Source organism: Papaver somniferum, chromosome 11 (assembly GCF_003573695.1).
Source record: "Papaver somniferum cultivar HN1 chromosome 11, ASM357369v1, whole genome shotgun sequence".
NCBI classification, from domain to species: domain Eukaryota; kingdom Viridiplantae; phylum Streptophyta; class Magnoliopsida; order Ranunculales; family Papaveraceae; genus Papaver; species Papaver somniferum.
The window spans coordinates 60746986-60764877 of record NC_039368.1 but is presented as its reverse complement, the minus strand read 5'-3'; the positions used below and the strand labels follow the sequence as shown (position 1 = coordinate 60764877).

The 17892-nt window shown below is 37.1% G+C and overlaps 1 protein-coding gene, 1 long non-coding RNA gene and 1 pseudogene across 2 annotated transcripts; 1 reads left to right on the top strand and 2 right to left on the bottom strand.

Annotated features, from left to right (window-relative positions):
- Positions 1-3266: 3266 nt before the first annotated feature.
- On the top strand, positions 3267-7762 carry LOC113322587. Its single transcript, XR_003347236.1, has 10 exons — positions 3267-3512; positions 3635-3759; positions 3863-3950; positions 4105-4451; positions 4532-4648; positions 4748-4989; positions 5079-5164; positions 5280-5541; positions 6779-6999; positions 7212-7762. It is a non-coding gene; the product is annotated as an uncharacterized LOC113322587 (long non-coding RNA).
- A 1088-nt stretch (positions 7763-8850) lies between these two features.
- Positions 8851-12309, bottom strand: LOC113321318 (annotated as a pseudogene).
- A 424-nt stretch (positions 12310-12733) lies between these two features.
- LOC113325387 (uncharacterized protein At4g37920-like) lies at positions 12734-16331 on the bottom strand. Its single transcript, XM_026573578.1, has 6 exons — positions 16061-16331; positions 15005-15423; positions 14216-14384; positions 13845-14089; positions 13325-13512; positions 12734-13029 (listed from the first exon to the last, which is right to left on the bottom strand). Exons 1-6 carry the CDS (start codon positions 16200-16202, stop codon positions 12870-12872), a joined length of 1323 nt encoding a protein of 440 aa, XP_026429363.1. The 5' UTR covers positions 16203-16331; the 3' UTR covers positions 12734-12869.
- Positions 16332-17892: the final 1561 nt, after the last annotated feature.

The following is a 17892-nucleotide window of genomic DNA, read 5'->3' as shown; positions in this document are numbered from 1 at the left end:
CTCATGTAAAGTAGATGTGGTGAAACTTGAACTGCAGATAGGGTGTTAAAATGATGAGGGGAGTCTACTGAAGGTGATGATGGAGTTGTTGTAGAAGCTAAGTGAATAGGGTATAATCCATTGCTACTCTTCCCTTGGAAAATATTCCTCCCAGATTTGAGATCCTTCACAAAGAAGTTATCACCCTCAAATGTTATGCTGTAATTATTATCTTTTGTAAACTTGTGAACTGACAGCAATTTATGAGATGCAGATGGAACATGAAATATAGTAGGTAGCTCAACAGAATTGGAGTTTAAGAATTTTGTAGAATTACCTATTTCATTAATAGCCATTCCTTCTCCATTTGCAGTAGTAATTTGTTCACTCCCAGAATAAGAATGAAAGTCTTGTAGGTCTGAGGCATCTGAAGTAATGTGATAAGTGGCACCTGAGTCACAATACCATCCAAGAACATTTGCAGATGCCATCATAGCATGAATATTTGGTGGAATTGACCTGCCTTGATAAGCAAAGTTCATGCGCTGGTACTCAATAGCCGAATGACCAAATTTGAAACAGATCTGACAAGTAAGTCTATGAGGTATAAGGCTTCACAAGAACCGGTCAACAAGACCTGTACCAGAGTAACCGGTACATGGACCAGGAATGAATATCAGAACCGGGATAGGAACAGGTACATGGAACGGTTTTTGGGGAGGAACCGGCCAGTACCGGACCAGATGTATCGGTTAATAACAACCGTGGATATAAAACTTCTAATTTGATCCTAGCCATATATGCTAGGTCTTATCTAGACTATCTCTATCATATCAATCGAGTATTATCACTCATTCTTCTTCTTCTTATTTTTCTGAAGAACAACGAGTCTCTGCTTCTTAATCACCATCTCCGAGTCTTGTTATCTTCTTCTTCTCCACTATATGTGATCAGTTAATCAAGAACAAACAGAGAGCAGAGATAATTCTGATGTTGATTGTGAGGGTTGAAGAAATTAGGACGAGAGATTGATGAAATAAGGGTTTCTATTTGTTTCTATAATTGAAGAATTGGGTGTGCTGTTGTTCAAAGGGAGAAGATGGTGTTGATGGTTTGAGTAGGGTTTCAATTTGAATCGAGAGATTCAGATCTAGATGAAGAAAGAAATAGGCATAAGATTGAATCTGATTTCTGATTTATGTCTTCATAATTATCCTACGGTATGTGTTTGTTAGGGTTTTCATGAGCACCCATCTTTCAATTTCAGTTAAGATTTTAAGATAATTATATTTATTTCAGTTAGGGGTTTGAGTTAATTATATCAATTTCAATTTCAATTCCTGAATCTCTAGTTTCTATCTAATGGGTTATATAATACTGTTTAATCTGTTAGGAACCGATAGTTGTGGATTGACATAATTTTGTTTGTGTATCATCGATTCATTTGAGATGATGAATTAATGGGTCTTTGAATCTGGTTAGGGTTTGATCTGAACCAGGGAAAGAAGATTTGTTGTAACTAATTGATGATGTGAAGCACAGAGATGAAGAAGATTGTTGTTGAAATAATGATGGTACTGCTGTGGAACTGGTTGTTGTGAATGGTGATATGGAAACAGGGAAACAAATGGATTTTGTAGTTGAATACAGAGTGTTGTGGTCATGGACAGTGCAGTGAACTTTGAACTCTTTGTTTATGGAAATGTTGTTTTTAGTTTTTACTATTTTTTAGTGTTGCTCTTTGTTTATCTTAAGAATTGAATGTTTGATTTACGTTTTTCTTGAGATTGAGTAGGAAATTTGGAATGGATTGAAAATTATTCAGTGGGTAAAAACCCGACATCGGTCTTGTATCGGACCTGTACTGGAAGTACAGGTACAACACCAGGTACAAGTACAGGTACCGGTCCTCAAAATGAGGTACCGGTCAACACCAAGTACAGGGACGAACCGGACCAAACCGGACCATGTGCATCCTTAATGAGGTCTCATACCAGTTGTAGATGAACCAGAATTAGGTGGTGTTGGTGATGGATTAAGTGCTTGAGTAAAAGGATTTGTAGTATGAGTTTTCACAGGGAAATGAGATGCTGATGAAGTAGATGGATAAGAGTAGTAAGGTCGAAACTGTGGTCTTGATGAGTATGTAGGTCTTGAGGGAAACTGAGAATAAGATCTGTTTGCTCTAAAAGCTGCAAAAGCTTTAGCTTCTTCTGAATTTGCAACATTCTTGGACCTTTCAGATAAGACTATATCTTCACTAAGTAAAAGTTTGTATAATTCCCCTAAAGAAACTGGTGGATTTCTGACTCGAATAGAAGTAGAAAATGAATCAAAACTAGAACCGAGTCCATTAAGAACATTCACAATCATTTCAGACTCACAGATAGGTGATCCAGCAGCTGATAAAGAATATGAAATCTTCTTAATTTCATTGGGGTAATTAATCATAGTATTGTTACCTTGTTTGATAGATGAAAGTTTTGTTCTGAGTTGAATGATGTGTGTTGAAGAGATTGCAGCAAATCCATGCTCAATCGATTGCCATAGTTCATAGGATGTAGTAGGACCTGCAACATATGAGATAACACTCTCTGATATTGTCGATTGAATCCATAATTTGAGGGTTTGATCTTCTTCATTCTACTTGATCCAAGCAGGATTGATTGTTTCTTCAGGAGCAACGTTTCTTTGAGCATAAACAAACTTATTTGGACATCGTTTGGATCCATCAATGTAGCCAAGAACGTTGTAGCGTTTGAATAAAGGAAGAAGAAGTGCTTTCCATGTAAAAAAATTATGATCTTGAAGTTTTGATGGTACAATACTTGAGATTGTGTTCAATGGAACCTTAGTAATGATTGATTCCATGACAATTTAGAGAAAGAATTGAAATTTTCAGAAGCTTTGTTTTACAGTTTTAAGGGCGGAAGCAAGAAAAAGATGATCAGGCGCAGATCGGCTCTGACACCACAGAGAAATGAGTGAATGAGATTGATCAGACTTACTTACAAAACAACACAAGACTCAAGCCTTATAAAGGCTGAGATGTGTTACAGGACAGGCTGTCAAATACAGCTACTCTTGACTGACAGACAAGCAAGAAGAGTACGGAACTGTACGGATATAACCGGTGATACCAGTCTCAGGTAGACTTAACTAAAAGCATACAAACATAGGTTTTAGGCAGACACAGATTATATAACACACATTTACTAAATATTTGGTGCCTTGCAGCTTGGTTTTTTGAAATACAGCTGACAACTTTTCTTAATGAGCAGGTCTGGGCAAAGATACAAGTGAAGATTTTGTATGAATTTGTGATTGTTTCGAAGATCATTAGCTGTGTGGTATTGATTTATAAGTTTTAATTGTCTACCAGGTCGGCTCCTTTTCTATGGAGAAACTTCTTAAAATCTTATATGATATTACTCAACATTTTAAGACAAGTAAATCTCGGTATGACGGGCAGAGATCTCATGTGCTGGCTCCAGCTCACACACAGGAATGCTGGACTAGAGTTCATTAAGCATGTCGGTGCTGTTTTTGCTCTTGACCATAGTGTTCAACATAAAGTTGTGTTAATGCTTCTTTACCACCTATTTAAGAATTCAGAAGTTTATCATTAACTTACGAGGTTCTCTTCTGTTTATAGGTTTACAGGATTCGGGGCTGCAGTTCCTCATAGACCTGCTGAAGATGTAGGTCTACAAACTGGTGGATCCTTACTCTGTTGCCAAATTTATACAAACTGGTGGATCCTTCATGAACTATTACATCGTAAGGTTACGCCGTAGTTGCATTTTTTTATTTAAGTGTAGTTATAGTTCATAAGGTGTTTAGTTTCATCTTTAACTTCTTCTCTTTTGATTTTATGCTTTAGTTTCACGGAGGAGCAAATTTTGGAAGGACAGCAGGTAGTCCTTTCACAGCAACTAGTTATGACTATGATGCCCTAATTGATGAATATGGTATGTTAATCAGAGGCTTTGCTTATTCATTAAAGTGCTTACCTGAACAGTCATTCAAAATTCTATAGCTGCATTTGATACTAGGTTCGTGTAGTTAGACTAGAAGCCTATTTACTTGTACGATGATTTGAGCTTTTAGTAAAACATTTGGCAGGAGTAGAAGTCACTGACAATCCAAGTTACAAGTTATTTGGGACTCTACATACACTACTTTGGTTTGAGGAAAAAGTCGTAGGTTTGTTCCATACCGGGGAACCAAGACAACAGGAACAAAGGAAGGACTTTGCTTTTTGTCGATCCCAGTCGATTGTTACTTTCTGCATTCACAAGTAAAAACAGAAACTAAAACGGTTATAAATATTCTAGGAAATGAAAAGCTAATTTGCAAGATATCTCATGTTGTAGCTTTCACATGGTCATCTTTTATGTTAGTCTCACTCGCTAGACGACGCTGCTATATGTCAGGATGCCGCTTATACAGTTCAGACAATGAGAATAAAGGTTTAGATATCTTGATTGGGTTCTATATAACGGTAGCAGGTTTGGTAATTTCTAACCACCATCTTTTGTCTCTTATGTAGGATTACAAGGGAGCCCAAATATAGTCATTTGAGAGATCTTCATAAAGCGAGCAAGCTTTGTGAACCAGCTTTAGTTTATTCCGAACCCATCAAATAATTCTTGGGAGCAAGCAAGAGGTTTGTTTCATCGTTCTATGAACCTATAGTGATATCACAGTTAAGATGCCACAGAGAACCGATATCTATACTTACATTTTTGCAAATGTTTTTGTTCAGGCTTATGTCTTCAATTACCAGGCAGGAGGTTGTGCTGCATTCCTTGCAAACAATGATGCAAACTCCGATAACTGTTCCTTCAGAGGCTTAAATTACCACCTTCCTCCTTGGTCTATCAGCAATCTTCCGGACTACGGAAACACTGTTTTTTAACACTGCAAGGGCCAGATTCCAACTATAGCTCAGTTTCACGACTACTCATATCCCTTAATTATCTGGCAAGCAAATTTAATTAGGCAAAAGTATATCAAAGAGAAATACATTTTTATTTGATGTTTTGCCATCCACAAAATGATCTTCCCTCGAGTAATATTTATTTTTGGTTTTGCAGGCACTGCTTATAGGAGTTTGGATAACCCTGAAGTGACATCTAGTAACAATGTGAAGTTCATAGTTGGCATTAACAAGATTGCCCTGGTAAGTGTAGTTGTTGGCCTCCTGGTTAGTTATTGTTCTGTTATTCTTTCTTCTCAGCTATTAGATAGTCGCAAGCAAATCTCTCATGATCTCCTTGTTGGTTGAGTTGACACAGAATGTGGGCAAACAATCTGGGACATGGGATGCGGGGGTTCTTGGTCCAGTCACATTGACGGGTCTCAATGGCAAACAAAGAGATTTAACATGCAAAAATGTTCCTACAAGGTTTTTCTTATGTCTTCTCCCTGCTTTGATTTCAGGACATTGTCATAAAAATGTTTAACATCAAGGATGAATTGGGGGCCGTGGAAACTAATTGGGAGCCATGACACATTTTATACCCACACCAAAAGAAATATGGGGCTTCTAAAATGATGGTGAAATAACTATTTTACCCTTCTCTAATAACTTCTTATCCTCCCATTCTTCTTCTCCTCGGTCCTCCGCTCCCTCTCTCCCACTATTTCCCATTCCATTAACGACTTCTGAGAAAAAAAAATTCTCACCGATTCATCGTCGTAAATGAACTAAAAAGATTAGGTTTTCAACTGCAAAATTGCAGTTACAGTTCCAGGGTCGTTAACCACGGTTTTTTTATTGCTTAACGATTTTTGATATGCATGTTGAATTGATAAAAAATCGTTAACCATTAGGGTGTAGTAGATAACGACCCTAAACCTGGTTTTCTGCCCTAGAATAGTGTCGTCTAGGGATTTCTAAATCGCTAACGACTCTATATGATACAAAATTTGTTCCCTGTTCAAAAAATAGGAAGGGTCGTCATGTCAAATGGTTGTAGTCGTTAACTATGTTGAAGGGTCGTCATGTGAAGTCGTTAACAATGTTGAAGGGTCGTTTGGTTTTGTAAATTTTGCTTGCCGACCCTTGATCAATGAAATGGCTCGCTAGGGTCGTCAGTATATAGGAATGCCTAATTAACGACCCTAAGAGTAACATCTTCAGAGAGTAAAAAGTTGTAGAGTCGTTGGGTTCTAAACATATTAAGTTAACGACTCTATATGACCTAACTAGCTGGAGTCGTCAATTATATCACACTTGGTTGACGATTTTTCATAACCTGCAAAAGTTGCAGGTTTGAGTCGTCAAAGGTTGTGTCAAGTAATTGACGACTCCTTAGAGTCGTTCGTTTATTACCCTCTCGACTTAACGACCCTCACTCTGAGTAGTTGCATAGTGTACATGAATTGACCACTTGGGGCATCATTCATACAATTTGAAGAGTATTAGGAAGTTTACCTGATTGTTTTGAGCTTCGGGTTCTTCATTTTGAGAATTGGTTCCTTCATTTTGAGCAATATGATTCTTCTACTGGAATCCCCCCAAAACTCAACTTCTTCCTCTCCACAACACAAAAACACAATTTTTCTTTTATCAAAATTTTATCCCTAAATCTGATTTTAATCTAATCAACAATTAATTAACTTAATTACCACTAATGATTTGGGGTAGTTTAGCCATTTAAAAATGTTGGGATAAGGAATAACTCCCAATTACTATTTCATGACCTTTTTTGTCCTGTAGTTAGGGGTCCCCAATTATTTTTCCAAGGCCAATTCAGCCTTGTTTAAGATCTCCAAATTTGTGCCCTTGCAGGTTGGTTTTACTGGTGAAGCTTTGAATCTTAATTCGCTCAGTGAAACTTCCTCAGTCGAGTGGATGAAAGGATCTTTGATAGCTCGAAATCAACCCCTAATACAAGGTGAATTTGGGTGGCCTGATGTAGAACGAAGGTCCCAGATATCCAAAATTCATACTAGAACTGTGAACTTGACATTATGTTTGAACTCTTGGCCCGCCTTTGCCCAAATCCACTGGTAAGGGTTGCTGAGATATTCTTTATGTATTTGCTTTGCTACTAGTTCACATTTTACTATTGTTACTTTCCTTGCTACAACCACATTCTTATAGTAGATTTCTAATTTTTCTTTCGGGTGTAGTCGTGTTGACTAGTTTTATGAATCAATATTCTGTAATTTGTTTATTTGTGGAGTACTTATACTATGTATGTATTCATTTGCATAATTAGGAGCTGATATCTGTAGTGCGAATACCAAGGCTGGAGTGGAGTGTATGCAATTCGTGCACGTAGGAAAAGCGTGACAGAGGACTTCCTTGATGCTGCCAACAAGGTCATCAAGGGTTACAAAAAATTCAGTGCGACACCGAAGTACATGTGGTACAATTGAAGAATTCTGATGGCTATAGACGATGATGATAAGTAGTAGTTTACGGAAGAGGTACTCGGATGGGGCAATGATCATGTGTTGTTTCTTTTCTTGAGATTTATGTATCTAGGAGTTATATTTTGGGCCGGGTCTGATCCTGCATTCCATCTCAACTTTGAAGATGCTACCATCTTCGTTTCTGGAAAAATGCTACTTTCACTTTTTCAGTTTGGCCTATATGTTATGGCTCCTCTCTTAATTTGCTTCACTTATACTGATTTTACCCGTCTCAAGATGTACAAGGTTTTCTATTTTATTCACACGGTTTGTCAGAACATTAAGGAATGAAGCCACTTTATAGACTTGAAAATGTACCTAAATTTCATTTTATTTGCATCATTTGTTTATTGAACAACTCTATCAACGGAAAAGGAACCAAAACTTAAAAGAGTATGGGGTGTCTAGGTGAAATATCAATGTTGCAGGCTGCTGCTAGTTTTGTTATCGTATCTAATAAACAAATACCAGAGTTAGAAAAGAGAGCCTTCATTGAAGTAAACATCCAAAGGTTTTTCGCTTTGTCAAACACCATATATAACATTTCAAAATCTCTCTCCAGTAGATGCACACTTCCCCTTTCCCTTAAAAATGAGTATCAACAAAAATACCAAAGCCTATAAAAAAGAAGATTGCAATAGGCAATTCTCTAAGATGAGTATCAACAAAAATATCCTGCACATCCGGGTCTTCTGATTGTCCATGTTCTGTGAGATTTCTTTTGCTCAGGTCTCGTTGAACTGGTGCATGTTTAACCTCTAACAACGGTGGTCGGAACTCTGGCTCAGACTGCACAATTAAATTCGGCACTAGCGTTAGAAATCCATTCATGTAGTAGAACTGCAAATTAGGCTCCTCTATAAATAGGCTTGTTACCCGGACACAGAGAGAAACTATGTCAGCGAATCGGGAAAGGGATCTGTGACATTTTCGCATTATCACAAGAATACTTTATAAACTAACAAAGAGCAGCCATAATGCTCTTGTTAAAGATAAGAACAACAAAAAGCAGCTCCCATAAGAAATAACGATAGCTGCGGCAGGAGAGTAAAATTGGATGAACAACATGACCATTTAGGAATTTTCTACAGGTACATGTCAAAGCATTTACAAAAACTAAAAATGACTATTTGAAGTTTGTAACTTTCAAGTTACATCGCTAAGAGATTTGTTGGATACAGTCTATAAGAGTGTGACACTAGCCAAAATTATGATTGCCAAATAAAGCCAACAATTCATGTATTAAAAAATGTGGCATGTGTATAACAAAATCACATATGCAGTTCAAATAAATGAATAGTGTGACTTGATATAATAAAGCTTAAGATCATTTAAGGGTCTTTGAATCCACAGATTTGCTTCCGAAAAGCATGATATAAATAAATGAAATTCCAAGAAGTTTATCTAGCTAAAAGTTCCACTGCCATTGAACCATATCCCAGCTACAAAAAATAAAGTGCACAATTCACAAACCTTGACACATCCTGTTGGATCAAACAAATCAAAACTGCCAAAACAAAAAACCTACCTTCATGGCACTTGGATGGACAAAAACGCGCCCAATCCAAGCACCTGAAAGACTTGGAAACATAGAACTGCGAAGTTGTTTACAAAATTTCCAAGGAATCTGACCTCCATGAGGAGAATGGCCTTCTTTTAAACTGTTCATTGCAGACCGCTGAGAGATCTGCCCTTCGAGGCACACCTGTAAACGACAGAACCATGCCAAAAACTTCAATGGATGAGAGCAAAAATATGAAAGCAGTAAACAGTGTTTCTAGAATATGCGAGTGAAAAACAAAACAGTAAACAGTGTTTGGCAATGTAAAATGTCACAGTGTCTTTAAATGCTATAGGATAAAATGGAAAAGGTTTTCAAGAAAGAACAAAAAGAAGCATTCTCACTTGTTTTACCGAAGGCTACAAGAAGCAAAATGTAAATAAGAAGCACTACGAGCTTCAAACCACAATCTCAGACTAAGCTTTGACCATGTGAATAATCCACAATAGAGATTACAGAATTAAGCGCAACAGATTAAAAATCTCTTCCTGCATTTCAGCCAATTTGTGTGGGAAAGGTTTTCAAGAAAGAACAAAAAGAAGCATTCTCACTTGTTTTACCGAAGGCTACAAGAAGCAAAATGTAAATAAGAAGCACTACGAGCTTCAAACCACAATCTCAGACTAAGCTTTGACCATGTGAATAATCCACAATAGAGATTACAGAATTAAGCGCAACAGATTAAAAATCTCTTCCTGCATTTCAGCCAATTTGTGTGGGAGTTAGCAATATGCCAAAACATGATGATCAAAAGCTACAGAGCAAAATTTGAAGAGGTTGCAAAGGAACTGAAGCATAAGGCACAACGAAACAGTTGATAAAAGTAATGAAGCTTGACAGATATATTTCACATCAGTGTTACCACCCGCAGTCAAACCTCTCTAGGAAACCAAACATTAGAAAAAAAACTGGAAGATAGACATAGGAAGCACAAACCTGGATACCGCACAATATATCTGGAAGGCGATTCTTGGACTCATCAACAGGACCTGCATATACAATCATCATAAGTTATAATTTGTATATAGACTGAGACATCAGCCGCAGAGGGACTATATTAAAATCAATTCAAAATAGACCAGCAGAGCAAAATAAACAAATGGTGTGCTAGAGCACCATCCATTAGAGCATCATCCAAGGTCAAAGAGATATGTTCAGATATGAATATACAAGGAAGAAATGACAAAAAACAAAACTTTACTTGTAGAAATAGTTAACTGTCTTTGTGATAAGAGAAAAGAGTATCTCGATTGACATAGTAAAGATCAGGCTCGGTTGGAGGAGGTAACCTTGAGGCAAAATAAAAAAGTAGTAAGACAATGGCACTTGATGACAGACTCTGCAATATATAAATACCTCAGTACTTACCTATAGATACCAGGAATGGTATTTGTCGCATCCAAGCAAAGTAAACCATGAAGCCATGATTCAATTGGATCAGCAGTGCATATCGAATGGCTTTCCTAAATTATACCTTCTCAAAAACTCAACCTGTATACAAATAAATGAAAAAAGGGGTAAAAATCCAAGAAAAAGATACATAGGAACGATATTAACCTTGCTACTTGGCAGTTATAACAAAATTGGAAATTTGTCAGTAAAGAAGGGAGTTAAACTGATGTACTTCCAAGCAACATCCAAGGGATTTCACTTTTATCTTTGAAGGACGAAGGAACGGAAAACTGCATCCCTTGGGTGAATCCAATTCCATTTTCATTTTACGAACTGCTAAACGAGCAACAATGTCACAGCATACCATGGTCCTAGAGCACTGTCAATATTTCACCAGGAACATAAGAATAGCTAATAACGTTACAACGACACAAATGAAGCTAAAATATATCAATGTGCACCTACTAGTACCTGCTAGATGAGGAGGTTAAAGAAGAAATTGGGAACGAATATCAGCTATAAAAAATGCATCATCAACTGTAATGAAATTCATGAAGATATCTGGTCAGCAAAGGAGTAACTCTTAACTCAAAAGAATATATTCACATTATCTTGGGGTGGAAGACAGTAGCAATGGCAGCAACATAATGCCATGAGCGAACAATCAGTTACTAGTTAAGATCTTTCCTTCAACGTACACATTGGTGACAAATGAGCAAGCACCCAGTTTGATAAATTTACCAAATTTTCGTTCTGTTCTGCATGTATAGAATATACAGTCAGATACTCAAACACTTGGCATTTGGAAGATTTTGGAAGATTTTCTGGGTCATTCACACTTTCGGAAGAAATTTACCAATCATTGACACCAACGGTAATTTCCTCTTAATCATGTATTTGGTGCATCTGAGCAAGTTCAATTGTATTGGGGTGTTATGGCACTAAAAGGAAGTTGCAGGGAAGCATTTTCGTATTTCAGACGGAAACAAGAAACATATCTGAATTATGAGCATATTCTATTATTCAATACACACACAGTTTATTCCCTGCTTATATACTTATTATAAACTTGAGCATAGCACACTATAACTGCAACCTACCTACCCCAAGGAGGAGCAGGGTAGTCTTGACAAACATGCATCTTACTGGAAATAAGTGATCAATGGCTGCTACCCAAGGTCAGTCCTTGGGAGACCTTAACTGAAGCTGGCCTAGATGAAACAACTTCCCACCATGCCTTAACATGAGGCCTAGAATTGATCAACTCAGCATGTGAAGTCTTCATGATGTATGCAATATAAGGAAGATGATTAAGATCATCTAGTGTATAATAATCCCCTGCAAGATATTTACTGCTACTAAGCCTCTTTTCATAAACATCAAGAACTGTTCCGACTTTCACAACGTTCTCGTCTATAGCCTTTTGATCTGGAGCCCAACCTCGTAGAGGAGCAATAAAGATGTTGAAAAAAATTGGTCCCATTTTTGGGTTAAATTGCTGAGATTCTACTTCACATCCTACTAGTACTTGGGCAAAATCATCAAGATTTCCATGTTGGAGAAGATATGTTCCCTGGTCTTTGTATTTGTGTGCGATATAACTATTGATGACTCTTGATTCTGCAACCAAGAAACTATTGTCATAAAAAAAAAAGCAAGATTATTTCTTAAAACCCGAAAGAAGGAACAAGAAGCACTCACCAAAAAGAGTAATATCTCCATCTTAGTACTGGAATCTGACCAAATGGGTTCTTGGAAATGAAATCAGGGCGTTTGTGTGCTCCGGTACCAAGATCAACCGGACAAATCTCATACTCGACGTTTTCCTCTTCGAGGCAAGCCCTCACACGAGCAGTACATGTTGAAAATGGAACTCCATGTAGCTTCAAGATCAAGGGTGCCATGAGTGGTAGTAGGTTTTAGTTTGAGTTTTAAGTGTATGATGAAGGATATATAATTGAGTTCTCTTATTATATAGAGAAAGATGAAGGATAGACTAGGAAATCTAATTTATCGTTTTGCGAATTATATAATGGAAGTTAAGTTTGATCACGACCGTAGTGATATCACCTATAAATGTTTGATTCGAGTTTTTTATTTTGTAGAAAATAAACAAGCAATTTCAAGGAAGTCGGCAATTCTCATGCCTTTAGTTGACCTCATTGATGAATACAGTAGAAAAGTACAGCAATGCCTCTGGCGATTGAAGGAGAGAGCTGGATTTCAAATGTACCAACTACCAAGTTGTGTAGAACCAAGCTTTATATACCAAGTTATAACCAGGATTCCCTTCGCGATACAGGGGATATGACTATGCCGCAGGGCGATTATAGGAGAACAATAAATGTTTGATTATTTATTAAAGCTATAATCTATAAATGAGCAAAGACAACTGATTTTATTTCATTTTCCCAATTAAACACCGTTATACAATTTCTTACACTAGTATGGTTATTGTGCATCCATAATTATCATACTGATATTTTCAAACCGAAATACTATCAGAAGCTCACATGAACTTGTCCTGGATTAGTTTCTTCAGTTCTTCACATCTTTGTATGATTGTTGGATTCATCAAATCTCTGGCTTCTCTGATGAGAGTACCTTCTTGGCTGAAGTTGTAAGCATTTATTATCGTGCATATCCAGGTATGAAGCTTCTCCGGCGTTCTATGCAAACAATAGAGAAAATGACTGGAGAATTAGAAAAGAAGTTGCACAAAAAAGAGACAAGGAAGACAATATAAAAGTTTTAGATGGTAGAGATGATCCACTACATAGGCCACTACTATATTGTCCAACATCTCTAAAGTGGTGGGGGAGTGTTATGTTTGAGATCCTGCCACCAGATATTATGTGGTCAACTCTACTTTTGGTTGGAGGGTAATGTAAGACACGGGTGGATAGAATGAACAAAATGAACCCATCTGCATACAGTTAATGAGTTGCTGTGTTAAAAGCTTACGTGTACAGACAGTCAACGTCCTTTCCTTCTAGTTCGTCTCCAGGGGTAAATGCATCTTTCAGACCAGATATCCTCAGCTCAGGATCCTCGATGGTGAGAAGATATTTAAGTATTCTGATCTCTTTAGGCATTAGCCTCTGAAGGTTACCTCTTGCAGTCATATACAAGTGGTACAATGTATCCTTAACCTGCAGTGAAATGAAACAGAAACTTCAGATCCGTCCATGTTCAGAAACATATGCATATGTTTTTAGTCTCTGTGACCAGAACAGATAAGGGGTATAAATTTGACGATTACTAATAGAAGTTATGCAAATAATTTGGCTGAGTGCTGTTCCTAAGTGAACACGGTGTGTAGCTAATTATCTTCATAATGTGCGGGAGTTGGATGAAACCCAGGAGTATAGAAACACTATACAAATGGCTCAAAATAATCCATTGATTGACTTACCCATTGAAAAATAAAAAAGACAATACATAAAGTAGTCTCATACAATAACATTTAACCATTAGAAAATACCTCATCTTTCGCCATGTTCGACTCCTTAGCAGCTGACCAGGCTTTGGTGATCATTAGCACTAGAGCAGAATCAAGTTGGTTTTTCTCAGCCAAATTGTCTATCTTCTTGCAAGCAGCATCTAAACTAGGGGAATTTACAATATCTTGAAACTTCAACTCAGCCACATTCAGTGCTTCTCTATCTTCTGAAAGAGTATCATAGGTTTGTACTGCATCCAAGCATGAAGTTCCAAGCTTTGCCAAAGCTAGCCACAAAAAACAGATGTAATAAAAAACGTAACTATCCATTAGTAACTAATTCACAGCATTAGCATCCCAAGAGGGAAAAAGTTACAGAAACTTGAAAATAAGATACATATATTCAATCTTACCAGCTTGCTTGGTGGGATCTTCGTAATAAGATTCCGTTACTGTCTGAAGGTGTACAAAGAATTCCTTGGTGAAATCTTTACGTCGTTTAGCAACAACTTCTTTTATCTCAGATGGTGCTGCTTTCACTACTTCAAGCAGATTGTTATGTCTCTGCACATCTTCATCAATCTGGAAGGAAACATCCAAATGAATACCAAACCCCACAGAGTTTTCAGCTTGATAAAGAATTATAAACAACATAGCTTTTGCATTCAGTACAAACCAGAGCAAACTACCATGCATCAAACACCAACTCAGTTTAACCAACAATTGACAAAACCCATGTCAAATCAAACAGAAGAAGTCATATTTCAAACAGCAATACTCCAGCAAGGAAGTTGTGGTTTGAGAATGCACTAAGTTTGACATTTACTTTACCCTCTAAAGGTTCAGCAAACTTATGAGACTAGGTTAACATAATGGTGTTCCTCTGCACAAAAATGTGTAAACAGGTAAAGAAGATAAAAAAAGCCACCAAACAGATAAGTGTAGAACAATGCACCCTTATTGACAACACTGGACATATTACACCTCCTAATTTCCATGTGAACATGAGTGACCTATATGCTGCAGAAATGACCATAAGGCTCCTCCCATCTTCTTGTTCTAATATGAGCCTAAATTGTGAAGAAGCTACAAGTTTAAATTTAGGATGACTCTGCCGAAGCCATCACACACAGTAGAACCGAAAGGCACTTAATTTCAAAAGAAGGGTAAATAAGATTTATCAAGGGTGAAACAGAACCTACTTCTTTCAACTTCCTTCCTAGCCGAAGCAAATTGTGTTTTAATCCAGGATCATCCTCAGCATCTGCTTTTATCTGGCACCGCTTAAAGAAATGAGGCCTGATATTGTTCCATTCTTTGCTGAAAGAAAGTAACCTTCTCCAATCTGTTGGAGTGGGCTTATCAACCATGAAGACACCTATTAGCTTGTCACAAACTTTAACCATTTGACTGTCATCTAAGGAATCTGCATCTCCTTGTTCATTGCCATTTTCACTATGTTCTTCAGCTAATCCTTCATGAGCAACTGCTTGACCAGGTTGACTGAATAACGATATAGGCTCTTCAGCACAATCATTTGGTATTGCAGAAGCTGCATCACCGACAACAGCTTTAAAGGATGACCTTTGCAGCCTATCTGGCTTAGCCACCAACACAGAATCTGGTATTCACACCTATTATATTAGTTATAACACAATACATGCCAAATTCTCACAATATCAGCATTATTAGCTAGGTGAGAAAGATAAGTGGATACAGCCATCAGCTAGTTGTGAAAGATAGCCAAGTAGAAACACCGAAAAGTGGTCTTGAACAAGTAGTATATATCTATCTAACACAGTAGAGAGAAATCATATGGGCCAAATGTACCCTAAGAACAAGCTAGCAAAATGCTAAAAACCAACGTATGGAACCCCGAGTGCAACTTAAAGAACCAATCCAACTACGAAACATGACATTGGCAGCTAAGAGATGGCACAAGTACATTACAGAGAATAGCATGAAGTGACTTGCACATGGGTTGCTTTGAATTCCTTCACCAATTTGCAACTAGTAGAAATTCAGAAGTCTATAGAATCAGAACATTGAAGAAAATGGAGTCTAACACCGATTTCTTTTTCATGACTTCAAAATTTGAAAGACCCAATACGATATCTGGTTTTAAATTTGAGCAGAAACACATCAAAAGGGATATAAAACATGCTATGCCAATAGTTTCAGTGAGAAAACCCTTCCTTAAACCCTAATTCAAGTTGCAAACTTTATCAAAAGTTAATGAAGAAAAGATTAGATTTTACCTCTCTTTATAGTTGTGTTGGATGGATAAAAGATAACAGAAACTCTAGAATTAAGAATAGATGGTTGAATGGGGTAAAATTGATTACTTTTAGATAAACCCAGAGAGTATGATGTTTGGAGAAACCCAGGAATAGTATTCATTCTGAATGAAAATAAAAGGATTAAGGAGTAAGTTTGGATTATAGGACTACTGTATAAATTGGGGTTTTCAGGTTTTAGTGATTAGTATGATGACAGAGAATGAAGAAAGAAGGGGATGGACGAAACTTCAAAGAGATTCTCAGGGGTTTATAGCAAAGGTCATGAAATAGGGGGCCCTGGAAAAATAATTGAGGATCCCTAGCTACAGGACAGAAAAGGTCATGAAATAGTAATTAGGAGTTATCCCTTATCCCCAACTTTTTTAAATGGGTAAACTACCCCAAATCATTAGTGATAATTAAGTTAATCAATTGTTAATTAGTTTAATTATATTAAAATCAGATTTAGGAATAAACTTTTGATAAAAGAAAAATTGTGTTTTTGTGTTGTGGAGAGGAGGAAGTTGAGTTTTGGGGGGAATCCAGTAGAGGAATCATATTGCTCAAAATGAAGGAACCAATCCTCAAAATAAAGAACCCGAAGCTCAAACAATCAGGTAAACTTCCTATACTCTTCAAATTGTATGAATGATGCCCCAAATGGTCGATTCATGTACACTATGCAACTACTCAGAGTGAGGGTCGTTAAGTCGAGAGGGTAATAAACGAACGACTTTAAGGAGTCGTCAATTACTTGACACAACCTTTGACGACTCAAACCTGCAACTTTTGCAGGTTATGAAAAATCGTCAACCAAGTGTGATATAATTGATGACTCCAGCTACATATAGAGTCGTTAACTTAATATGTTTAGAACCCAACGACTCTAAAACTGTTTACTCTCTGAAGATGTTACTCTTAGGGTCGTTAATTAAGCATTCCTATATACTGACGACCCTAGCGAGCCATTTCATAGATCAAGGATCGGCAAGCAAAATTTATAAAACCAAACGACCCTTCAATATCGTCAACGACTTCAAAATTTTGACATGACGACCCTTCAACATAGCTAACGACTACAACCATTTGGCATAACAACCCTTCCTATTTTTTGAACAGGGAACAAATTTTGTATCATATAGAGTCGTTAGTTTCATAAAGGGGTTGTCAAACAAAGAATCGTTAATGCTTTAGAAATATATTGACGACCCTGTCACTATTTGGGACAGAGAGGTGGTTCTGCATAAGACAGAGTCGTTCGTATTTAAAAAGGGTCGTCGAGAAGAATTGTTAACGATTTAGAAATCACTAGACGACACTATTCTAGGGCAGAAAACCAGGTTTATGGTTGTTATCTACTACACCCTAATGGTTAACGATTTTTCATCAATTCAACATGCATATCAAAAATCGTTAAGCAACAAAAAAACCGTGGTTAACGACCCTGAAACTGTAACTGCAATTTTGCAGTTGAAAACCTAATTTTTCAATCAACAAATCAAATTAAAACGCAAACACAACTTAGATTAAGGATTTTTAGTTCACTTACGACGATGAATCGGTGAGAATTTTTTTTCCTAAGAAGTCGTTAATGGAATGGAAAACGGTGGGAGAGAGGGAGCGGAGGAGAAGAAGAATGGGAGGAGAAGAATTTATTAGAGAAGGGTAAAATAGTTATTTCACCATCATTTTGGAAGCCCCGTATATCTTTTGGTGTGGGTATAAAATGTATCCTGGCCCCCAATTAGTTTCCATGGCCCCCAATTCAGCGTTGGTTTATAGCTGCATCAATATGTGAAGTAACTCAGAAA